A 12,347-nucleotide genomic window follows, 5' to 3' on the forward strand; every position below is an offset into this window, starting at 1 on the left:
TAAAGTGTTCATTTGGGATGCTGCTTTAGAGAGTACTTCATTTTGGCAGTGAGGCAGGTTTTGGAGCAGAGCTTTAGCGTGTGTTGTGATATTCATGGACTCTTTTGATGCTGTGCAGGTGCCAATCTACTGATTGACAGCACAGGCCAGAGGCTGAGGATAGCTGATTTTGGGGCTGCAGCACGTTTGGCTTCGAAAGGCACTGGAGCAGGGGAGTTCCAGGGTCAACTTCTGGGAACCATTGCCTTCATGGCTCCGGAGGTAAACATTTCAACCAGATGAAATCGCTGTGTAAAATATGCCAAGACGGAAGTGTTCTCTCTGAAGTGTTTACTCAGACACACAATACACTCACAATAGAGCCTTTTCACAAGATGACTCATTTCAACAGTCAGCTGAATCTTAAACTCTTGAAAGATTTTAATTTTAATATTTTGATTTTGTTTATAAACATGTACACAAAAATGTATGCTTATGAAAGGGGTATCTAATTAAACTGCTACGGGTGGGACAATAATTTTAATACAATTGTTCTCTGTATGGGATGGGCTGCAGTTATCGGTCTCACAATTAATTCCTTTTTTTTTTTGTTATTTAAGCAAAGTGAAGTCCAAAAAAGTCTATTTGTGGTGCTCTTCCATAAAGTGGAGGAACTATGACGTCACCTTGTAGGCAAATTGGCTGCTAGCTTGAAACTGGTTCCCACGATAAAATCCCTATAGAATTTTCCCGTAGGCTTTTCGAAGATTGAAAATAATAAGCTCTTTGTTCAAACACTGTTCATTACACTTACATGTTTTGTCCAGCCGGATAACAGTCACTCAAAAATACAACTTTGAGCACTTTTAATGCAAACGTAGAACTGAAAAGCTAACATTAGGCTATAAACGGACTACAGTGCCTTCGGGGCGCTCGCCTGTGAGGTCAACACCACCCTGCTACAGACAACTTATCTAGCTTACTTTTATGCTGTGTTCACACCAGATGCGGATAAATCGCGATGTTTGCGCGTAAATAGCCGCGTGAACATTTTAGGTTACTCGTTTCATACGTGCATCAAACCCTGCTTCATTCTCAAGTCAAATTCACTTCAGAACAGACGCGGATTCGTGTGATGGGCAGGGCTTCTGTCTGCCCGAAGACTCTAGCTTCATAGCTAAGTGGCTAACATGGATTTTATGAAGAAAATAACAGTGTTTATGTGCTTTATGAAGACTGAAAAACAGCATCGATATAGCAGTATGGGTTGCGTATAGGTAGGATGGGCTCTTTGGTGTTTATTGCCACCCTTCATAGGGATCATAGTGGGATAGAATTGTAAAATACGGGAGAATCCGGGGAAAAACGAGAGGGTTGACGTGTATGGTTTCCACTGTCAACAGTTGTGAATTGGTACCACATTGTGAAAAGTACTATACTATTTTTTGGCACCCTTACATAAGGGTGCCTAGCACAATAGCCTGGTACCTAAAGGGTGGAGCTAGGCTCACTGCTGAATGCTATTAGTTTACAGAGAATCATCGCTTTATGGCATGTTCTACAAGGAGAATGACAACACAGGAAGTAGAAAACACGACAATGAAATAACACATCGGCCCGTAGCAATGATACATGGTTTACCCGGGAGGTGAGACCCTCCATGAGTATCATGCTGAGAAATAAAAAGAAGCAAAAACTGCCTCTGCATTATGTCCTCCATTGTTGTTTACTCCTTTCTTCGTCGAGCAAGAATGTCATTACAACTTTCTGTAATACTCCATGGCTACCATGTAAAATGCAACCTGGTCAGGGTGACCTGTACAGAAATGTACGGTACTGAACTCTGTGGAAATGAGCCAAAATGTTCAAGTTTGGAATAAAACAGTGTGCACATTAGGTCGATGTAAAATATTGTAGAGATGCAGGAGCTAGCCTGCTCAGACTCTGCTTAAACTTTGTAGGTTTGGTTTGAAAATAAGAGAGATGGAAAGAAAGAGAGACCTTCCCAGGCAAAAAGAAAGCCTGCTCATTTTGAAGAGGTTTCAGTAATGAATACCCTGGCGGGGGAGGCAGGGCCAGCTGAACTGCTTCCTAATTAAACAGAGTTTAGGCACACAATAACAACAAGGAATTAAGGGGTCGGTCAATTGTGACTTCCTCAAAAGAACTGCAATTTACTTTCATTTCAAGTTACTCAGAGATCTAAATGCACTTTGTCCTGCTTTCCTGACTTGCCATGTCCCTTTGAGCACCGCTCAGAGAGGTCACCAGACTTGACCACAGTTTAGTGGAAAGACATTGTGAGATTTAAATGTCCAAAGCTTAGAGAGGGAAGGGAGGTTGTGCACCTACGCGCCCCCATTCATTACACAAGTATAAATAATAAACCTGGAATCAAACAACATTTGGCGTGGTTCATATGAGCACTTGTATAGCTGGCCAGTGTCCTTTTGTTTTCTTCTCTATCAGACTGAGATCTGGTAACTGTGAAGGACATTTTTATAATATTTTGATAATCTACTTGAACATGATACTGAGTTCATTATAGACACATTTTGGACAAACTTTAGACACATTAAGACTTTACGTTTCTGGAATACTCGGATCAGTCTTGCATCAACCACCACTCCACATTTAAAGTCACGGTCACCCTTTATTTTGATGGTCCGTTTGTTGAATTTAAGTTACATTGCGTCTACATGCCAACTAATTCTCATTAGATTATAAGTAGAGTGTTAGGTTGGGGTTAGGTTTAGTGTTAGTATACATTGACATGCACTAGCAAAGTTTCTCATAGTCAGTTAAATGTTTGTTGAAGGAGCAGTATCAACAGATATTAAGCAGACAGTCTACTAATACTCAAGTGGACCATCAAAATGTTACCAAAGTCACTTTAATCACAGTTCTTTCCCATTCTGATCTTCAGTTTAAACTCTTGATCTTGTCTACATGCCTAAATCCATTGAGTTGCTGATATGCGATTGACTAATTAGATATTTGCATTATTAAACCCTGGGTTATCGACATTTTAAACACCACTTTTAATCCCGGGTAAAGATGTGTTTCAAAGTGTTTTTCAAAGTTTCAAAGTGTTTCAAAAATGTTTCAAAGTAGTTTTAGCATCGCTAAGGTTATTTGCGCACATATTTGTGGTGTTAAACCTTTATTTTGATGCTCAGTTTGTTCAGTGTGAAACAGAATTGTGTTTGCTTGGTGCTGGACGCTTAGCCAATCAGAATATGAGCAGCATGGCTCATGTCACACGAGTAACAGGAAACTTGTTTTTTGTAAAGAGCAGACTGTGAGCAATAGACCCTTTTCACAATAACGTCACTTCACTCCCCCCTATCGGCAACGCAGTGTATTTTTAGTTCCGTTTTACCTTTGAAAGAATGGGAGACTTCTCTGCAAATTTAATAATAAAAATATTAGCATTGCACTGCTTTAAGACTATTATTGGTATTGGGCATGTGTCCAGATGTTTCTTTTTCAATACTAAACTGTGTTCTGGGTTTGAAAATGATTTTGTTTAGGTTAATAAGAATAGGTATAAGCTATTGTTTATCAAGGAAAGCATATGTTTGCAACCTTTACATTTATTAAGTTTATTTTCTAAATAATGGATATATTTTTACTTTAATGCTGCTCTGAATATAAATGTATATTATCTGTTATATGTAAATGTTCCAGCATGAGTACGATTCTTTATTAAATCTTATATAACTACCCGCCGGTTATTAAACAGTCCACGCTTCCAAATACTGATGTCCACCATGCGTTTCATTTATTGAACACAGTGAAAACTAAAAGATAAACAAATAAACAAACCACATGTTTCACACAAACACAAATATAAATTTACATTATAAATTATTATAAACAAATAATATATAAACAATGTTTAGTTTACCGTGTTGGCCTGATAACCAGCTGTAGAATAAGCAAGAGCATTAAACAGGTGCTTGCATTGAGATCTCACTATCCTGAGTGACCATACAAACTCTCGCAGGTTAAATCAATCAATGAGAATCATGTGACTTCCCACTCAGGCCAACCGGAAACAAAGATATTAGTAATAAACGTATACCAATACACGTTCAAATAATGAAATTCAAAACAATAAACAAAATTACAAGCTGACCAATCAGTGTCAGCTACATCTTATATTACCTGGTAAGTGTCTACAAATGCAACCAGTTTCATCATTTATTATTTACTGATCTATTAATGTTTTGTTCAGTTTCTTCATTTGAATTAATTAATTATTAAATTTATTAAATTTATTAATTTTTAATTTAATTAATTATTAAATTAATGTCCTACTGCCATATTTTGGGTGGATTTAATTTGATATCTGTACTACCTTTTAATGAGTAATGTTGCAAATAAATTCAGAATCTGAAAGTACTGATTTAAGCTGTTTTCTTGGTGTTATTTTTGCAATTGTAAATTTTTATAATGATTTCGTTTGATTATTAAGAGTCACATACAACATTGTAATTCTGTTAAATTTAATATGAATATTAAATAGACATAAATGTTTTGTGTTCATGAATAAAATACCTACATAGAAAAAAATGTGAAAGAACTGAGAGTTTGAATAATATGAATGTGTTTGTGAATCAGCTGTCCACAACCACAGTAAAACACTCACAGTTTTATTTATTACTTACTCTTCAGTACATAAAAGAAAATATTAAAAATAAATCAGACATTAAATAAATGTTCAGCACCCCTGTAAACAGCTGAAATCTTCATTTGACAAATACTGACAAGTCCATACCAACTTCATCTGCAGTAAAGACAGCAACACATTGCAATAGACTCTGTTTAAAGTCCCATTTTCTTGGTTCAAGGAGAAACTGGATAATCTGTAAGTTTTTTTTTTTTTTTTTAAATGTCAGATGTCTCACCTTGCATGCAGACAGCATAAAACAGTCGTAGTCCGTCTAACAGTTTCTGTAGTAAATATACAGCTGACTGGGTGAGTTTTCTATAGGTATTTTTGTTTAGGCGGAAGTAACGATACACTGCGTGGAGTGAAAACGGACACCGCGTGACGTCTTGTGAAAAGGGTCTATTACTTTGGTGCTCACGTTTCACTTCGGCAGCTTTCCGCATTACTCTGCTTCATACTACCATGACATTTAGCTCATCCATGAACATGACCTTTGCAGGAGTCCCATATGATGTAATGAAGACTACAATCCCCATGATTCCACACTCAAATCAAGGCGGCATCATACTATGCCTGTGTTTGTTGTGAATACGCTCCCTCTAGTGGTGAAACGTACATACTGTGCTTTTAAAAAGTTGTCTGGGACTCATTTGAAACAAGATGCTGAGGAAATAATGCACCACTGACAAAATTCAGTACATCTTGATGGTGTTTATTTTGTACATTTATAAAGCAGAGGAATGAGATTGGTTTGGACTGCGGAATCGCCATGGTTTTGGTTTTAATCGTGGTTTTTCTCTTTTTTAGGTTTTCGCAAGAACCACATCAGTGACTTCTAGATCTGATGACTCAATCTCTCTCTCAAATTAATGTGTTAAGATCAAAAGATGTACACATTTAGACTTTTCGTCAATGTTTTTTTTTTTCTTCTTCTGCTCAACATGAAAGAGGATGTTTTGAGTAATGCGGGTTGCCAGATTGTTTCTGCTCCATTCTGACATGCACAGAACTTGAGGCTGAGTAAATGATGACAGATGGGAGTTTGTGATCGTTGTGCGTTTGTTCGTGCAGGTGCTGAGAGGACAGCAGTACGGCCGGAGCTGTGATGTCTGGAGTGTTGGCTGTGCCATCATTGAGATGTCCTGTGCTAAACCTCCCTGGAACGCTGAAAAACACTCCAACCACCTGGCGCTCATTTTCAAGGTGAGGACAGAGCTGTGTGTGTGTGTGTGGATGTGTGTGTGTGTGCGCGCACATATTAGGACTGCTTTATTATATATTTGGGCAAAAAAAGAAAGCAGTGCTGATAAGTTTGCAGATTTCACCAATTTAACAATAGAACGCAATGGGGTATATTTCAAATATACATAGCAGGTTTTTAATAAAACATTCAAGTCTCCCAGTCATTGACCTTTAATAAAATTGAATGATTACAGTCGCCTAGTGTTAAAAACCAGCATAACCAGATAAAAAAACGGGGCATTTATACCTATAAGCGCCAGCACAGGTCAAATTTACCCACTATATAATGACTGTATTTTCACGGTATAATTTTTGCACCATCTCTGTTTTAACATTGCACATAACTAGGCAACGTCTTTTTCTCACTGCATAAGCCGTAATAAGTCTCAATCACAATCACAATGAATAAAAGAAGGCGATTCATGCGTGCCGTCGTGCCGAAGAAGTAAATGACATAAGTGATGGAGAGTCTGATGATAGGGAGATAGTGGTAGCTCAGCTGATGACTCGTCTGACAGCTATCCAGAGTCTATTCTTCAGGACAGAACTACAGTTACAGAGGGTGAGCATCAATAAACTTTGGCCGTAAATTTATTTTTTTGTCATTAGTCATCTCCCACAGTTTTTATTATTATTACAGAGAGGCAGAGGCTATTTAAGTAGTAGAAGAAGAAAAAAAGGAAACCGTAGATAAGATGTGTAGGGTAAACATCTGTCCACTTTTTTTATTGGTTTGTTGTTTTTTTCATTCATGACGGAAATAGTCGAGCGCACACGGCATCCAAAGTGGCACTACGCGTGGACAGAATGACGTGCATGGTGAAGGCACAATGCAAACAGATTAAAACGTTTGTAAAGTGTCTGAAGTGTCGGAATGCTGTCTGTGGGAAATGCACAGTCAATGTGCATCATGCAGTGATGAATGTTTGTCCAAATTGCGGGCAATGTGTAGAACTAGGTGACTGTAAAGCCTGCTTTATACTCCACGCGTCCGCTGGTTCGCTTGAGTGCGTGTGGCTAATGTGACGTCATCGCGAAAGTTCGCATTGTGGATCAGGCTAAATCTAAAAATAACATCAGTATTTTTTAGTAAGTGTATTTTTTTTTTGCTATTATTCTTGCCATAATAACAAAAATATTTTTAGAGCAACCCATGTTCTGTTGTCAATAGGTTCTGACTTCAATAGGTAAAACTGTTTGAGATATGAACAAAAGCAGGTGATGCATCAAAGTTTGATTTTAAAAAACCTTGAATGTTTATAAAAATCCTTAAAATAATTTATAAAAATAATTCATTTAAAAATATTGAATGATATTAATGATTTAGTTCCGGAAACGTTCTACTTTTCTGTATGTCAAATACGGTCAGTTTCTTTTGACCGCACCCTGTCGTTTTAAAGCAGGGGTGGCCAACCATGTTCCTGGAGAACCACCTTCCTGCAGATTTCAGTTGCTACCCGTATCAAACACGTCATATGTCATTTTGCATATCACTGACGTCATCACGTTCTACCGCTTCTGTTTGTTTAACAGCCAATGATTAATAAAGGGGTATTTATAATTGCACTACACTTTATATATGCATGTTTAACTAAATTCATTGCTGTTTGAATACAGAATGTCATTATAGATGTGTAGTGAATGTGCAGTAATCTCTCATATGTAATAAACTCAGACAAGTTCACAAACTGTCACTAAAATATCCCGCGGCCCCGCGTGATTAGGGGGCCCCGCGTCGTTGCGATTTTCAATAAACTCTTGGGAACAATTGTGGTCGGAACCAAAGTTCACAGGTCTGTGTTCTCTGAACACCTCTCAAGCGGTGGACTACTTCATTCTGATTGCTTGTCGCCAATGTTGCCCACTTAGTGATTTTGTCACTAGATTTAGCGACTTTTCAGACCCCCCTTGCGACAAATCTAGCGACTTTTTTGTGTGTTATTGGAGTTTTTTTAGACTGTCATTTATCCCCCCTTCATCAGGGGGACCGTCAGCAATCCCTGCAGGGGGGCCTCCGCATTTTGCGCTACGCCACTGGTTACTGTTGTTACGCCTTTCAAGCTTTCATGCCTGGCACGTCTATTACACATTTTATGCGCCGGTGTCAAGCATTGTCAGAGATAAAATTGGGAATTTGGATTGGCTCTTTTGTCTTGGTCTAAATCTCTCTCTCTTTCTCCTCACCCAGATCGCCAGCGCCACCACAGCGCCCTCCATCCCACCACACTTGTCTCCAGGCCTGCGGGACGTGACCCTGCGCTGTCTGGAGCTCCAGCCCACCGACCGGCCGCCCTCCAGAGAGCTCCTGAAACACCCCGTCTTCAGACACAGCTGGTAGAGCGCGAGCCGCAGCCGCCGAGACCACAAACTACTGAACACCGCGCCCACTGCTGTCATCCCACTAGCACTAATGCTAAAGCTAGTGCTAGTTTTTAGCCACTGTCTGTCTTGTCTCTCGCCCAAGAAACACAATCACTGAAGAGGCTCTCGATGCTGGATCCTCAGTACACCATGCGGAAAACACGTTAAGTGTGTGTTAAAGTGCCATTCTGCTAAATATAATGCTAATGGAGAGTCTGCTCAGTCCCCCTCGCATTTAGCAATTAGCTTTTAGTCTGCATGCAAGTGCTTTGTTTTACACCGTGTTTTGGCGAATCTACGCTAGTTGAGCTAGCACACTGGTGAATGTGAACGCATACGATGGTTCATTTGGAGAACGGAGATGGTGTGTGTGTAATTTTACTTGTTTTTTTTTTAGGCCGGTTGGGAATCTTTTTCAAAGCTAAACCCAATTTTTAGACTGTGACGTTTGTAAATCTCGTTTTTAAGATGTTCGGAAGTCTCACTGGAAAATCATTCGACGATTTCGGTTTCTCTGTTCTGTTGTTTCACTCAGCCATGTTTTGTTTTGGTGCTGTTCTGTTCACGAAAATCCCAATGATTATTTTTTGTTTTTGTTAAACGATTAAGCTTCCTAAAGGAATATTCAGCTAAATATTTGGGCTTAAGCGTACGTTTGGGTGGAGGGGATCATATTTAGCTAGTGACTTTTTAGCAAACACTGTTTATCTTTTTGTTTTTTTCCCAAAAACGTTTAACATGCATGTTCGGAAGACATGTCAGGTGAAATGAACTGTAGCTCTTCAATTGCTGTTTAGTTTTTAAAGAATATTTGGACTCCCAAATATATTACGAGTTTTAAACGTGACAATTTGAGAACTATTTTTAAAGGTAAAGTTATTTAATGCGAATCCTACTGCGGAGAACAGGCTGACGGAGCTTGAAGAGTTCAGATGTAAATATGAATTTTTGGTAGCTAAATGTGTTTTACTTGACTCCTGCGCTTTTTTTTTTGTTTTGTTTGTTTGTTTTTTAAGCCACACTTCTTATCATAAACATATTTTTGTTCCGGCGTTGGGTGTTTTTTTTTTTTCTTTTCTTATTTGTTTTCCTATGCCTTTATAAAAGCTTTAAAGTTATGCACTCTGTCTTTTTTTATATACTGGAAAGGTGTCTGTTTCAGTCAGCTTCATAAAATCTAATCAGTATTACTTGAGTTTTTCACTTCTTTTTTTTTGTCAGTTCTCATCATCTCAAGTGGCTTTGTTGCTCACCGTGTTGTTCTTCTCTTGTCGGGCTTTTTGATCTGGGCTGAACTGACCTGTATGAAATGATGCTGTTTTCTCGTCACTTGGTGGTACTTCTTTTCTTTTTTTTTTTTTGTTATGTGAAGATTGTCTATTGCTGTTTTATTCCAGTCTTTTTCTACCTCAGGTGTCCTCTAGAGTTTTCTTCTACCAAAGTTCACTTTCTCGATATATATATAAATGATTATATATATAAAAATATATATTCTTTTATTATAATTTTATATCTCTTGATTCTTTTTTTTTTTTCCTCAAAGATCTCCAGGGCTTAAGGGCTAACTTATATTAGCACCTTTTTATTGTGCAAATAAATCTCTGGGTTCAGCAAAAGAAAATTGAAATTGGCTCAAGCTGTATCTTTTAATCTCGTGTAGCTTTTGTCAAACATGTTTTAATTATTAGGTTTTTACCCCATTCGAAGCATTTTATAATGAGAAATCTACCTATTTTGGTCTTTATAGCAAATAAAACCTATAGAAAAATCTGCTTATTTGTGTTTTTGGTCTCCTTTTGTTGCACGTTTGGACTTCTTGAGTTCGTTTTGGTGATTGTGTTTTAAGTCTGAATACACTGTAAAAAAAAAATTCAAGATTCCACACAGTTCATCCAATTAACGGTTGGAGTCCCAAACAAATTGTGGTGTCTAAGCTAATTTTTTGAGCGAGTATGTTTAGAGATTTATGGCACATTCGTCTACAGTAGCATTATCTCTAGCGTGTGCTGAGGTACAGCTGAAGATGAGCTCATTTTAAACATTGGGGGAAAGATGCAAGGTTTTACTGGGTTAATTAGGTTAGTTACACTCAAAATATCTTAACATATTCTCAAAATATTTTTGCTGCTTGTTCAATCTACTGATATAAAATATGCTGAATTAACACAATTTTTAAGATTCTTTTTTTTTTTTTGGCTGGAGCTTAATAATTTTGTTCATTCATTTTCTTTTCAGCTTAGTCCCTTTATTAATCTGGGGTTGCCACAGCGGAATGAACCGCCAACTTATCCAGCATATGTTTTACGCAGCGGATGCCCTTCCAGCTGCAACCCATCACTGGGAAACATCCATACACACACATACACTACGGACAATTTATCTTACCCAATTCACCTTACCAGGTTTATGGACTTGTGGGGGAAACCGGAGCACCCAGAGGAAACCCACGCCAACACGGGGAGAACATGCAAACTCCACACAGAAACGCCAACTGACCCAGCCGGGGCTCAAACCAGCCACTTTCTTGCTTTGAGGTGATACACACTGAGCAACCGTGCTGCCGCAAATGATATATAATATAATAAATATGTATTTTTAAAATAAGTATTTTTTCATATTTCTTTATTATAAATCTTTAGGAAATATCTTTGGTATTTCACAAAGTGCAGTTATGATGACATCCGACAAGCTAATTCAGCTAAAATAGTACTTAAAGTATCACCTAAATTTAGTATTTAAATCTCATAATTAAATAGAAAATGAGGCAAATGACTGCAAAAAGGTCCATTTTTATTTTTTAAAGAACCACCTCTTACACCAGGCTGGCTACAAGCCTGATTATGTAAACAATTTTAAAGTAATCCTTCACTTTTTGTCAAAAAATAACTTAATTACATAAACAACTTTGTAACACTGGTCAGCAGTGTATATATAATATACAATCTTTAAAGCGCTGGACTTGAAGAGCTAGACTATTAAATCAGGCCTGTAGCCAGGGGAGGTTGGGTTGTTCGAAAGACTCAACTTTCATTGACAAAGGTCCAGAATTTGTCCCATACATGAGCTTGTTTGGCATATTTTGACTGCTAAACCATCATTCATTCAGTCATTTTCTTGTTGGCTTAGTCCTTTTATTAATCTGGTGTCACCACAGATGAATAAACCTCCAACTTATCAAGCTAGTTTTTACGCAGATGTTTCTGGGAAACATTCACACACACACACTCAAACTCTACAGACAATTTAGCCTACCAAATTCACCTGTACTGCATGTCATTGGACTGTGGGGGAAACCGAAGCACCCGGAGGAAACCCACGCGAACGCCAACTGAGCCGAGCCGAGGTTCGAAACAGCGACCTTCTTGCTGTGAGGCGACAGCACTACCTACTGCGCCACTGCTTCGCCCTGCTACACCATCATAAATCGTAAAAAATTAACCCACTAAAAAAGACCAAGCCGAATCCTCTGTTGGCCGTCAAATCATTGTGTCTTCAGCTAATCAGTTTTGGCCGATGTAAACTATTATTTTAATCCAACACCCAGTTGTTTAAGAAAACATACAATCGGATGTAAGTGACATCTTCTTTCGCTACTGTATTGTTTTGAATAGAGAAAACATTTTACAAGTAACTATTATTCTCTTCTATTATCTTGGACCTTATTCTTGAAACAAAAAATGACTGATATAGTTGAAGTCAGAATTATTAGCCCCCCTGTTTATAATTTCCCCCAATTTCCGTTTAATGGAGATTTTTTTTCAATACATTTCTAAACATAATAGTTTGTTCTGTAGACTCAGAAAAAAGGTACACGGTGGTGCAAACAATGCTCCTTAAGGAACAGTTTTGTACCTTTGTAAACGTTGTACCTTATATAGTACAGAAAAGACCTCTTATGATACTGTTCTGCACCTTTTATGGTACAATTGAAAGAAGATACAAAAGTGTTTGACAACTCTTTCTTTATTACAATATGAAAATAAATATGACTGGAAAGTTATTTTATTAATAATTTCCATATTAATACATAAATCATCATTTAAAAGCTTATGTTTAAAGAAACTTATACTCAATATAATAAACTTAA

At 37.7% G+C, this 12,347-nt stretch overlaps 1 protein-coding gene across 2 annotated transcripts in view; it reads left to right on the forward strand.

Annotated features, from left to right (window-relative positions):
• map3k1 (mitogen-activated protein kinase kinase kinase 1, E3 ubiquitin protein ligase) overlaps positions 1-10,032 on the forward strand; it is a 103,665-nt gene extending 93,633 nt beyond the window's left edge. For both annotated transcript variants that reach the window (XM_005155507.6, XM_068223888.2), the window contains exons 18-20: positions 119-261; positions 5,729-5,860; positions 8,088-10,032. In XM_005155507.6, coding sequence (XP_005155564.2) covers positions 119-261; positions 5,729-5,860; positions 8,088-8,237 — 425 coding nt within the window. In that variant the 3' untranslated portion in view covers positions 8,238-10,032. The remainder of the gene's footprint in view (positions 1-118; positions 262-5,728; positions 5,861-8,087) is intronic.
• The last annotated feature ends 2,315 nt before the right edge of the window (positions 10,033-12,347 follow it).

This window comes from Danio rerio, chromosome 10 (assembly GCF_049306965.1).
Source record: "Danio rerio strain Tuebingen ecotype United States chromosome 10, GRCz12tu, whole genome shotgun sequence".
Classification (NCBI taxonomy): domain Eukaryota; kingdom Metazoa; phylum Chordata; class Actinopteri; order Cypriniformes; family Danionidae; genus Danio; species Danio rerio.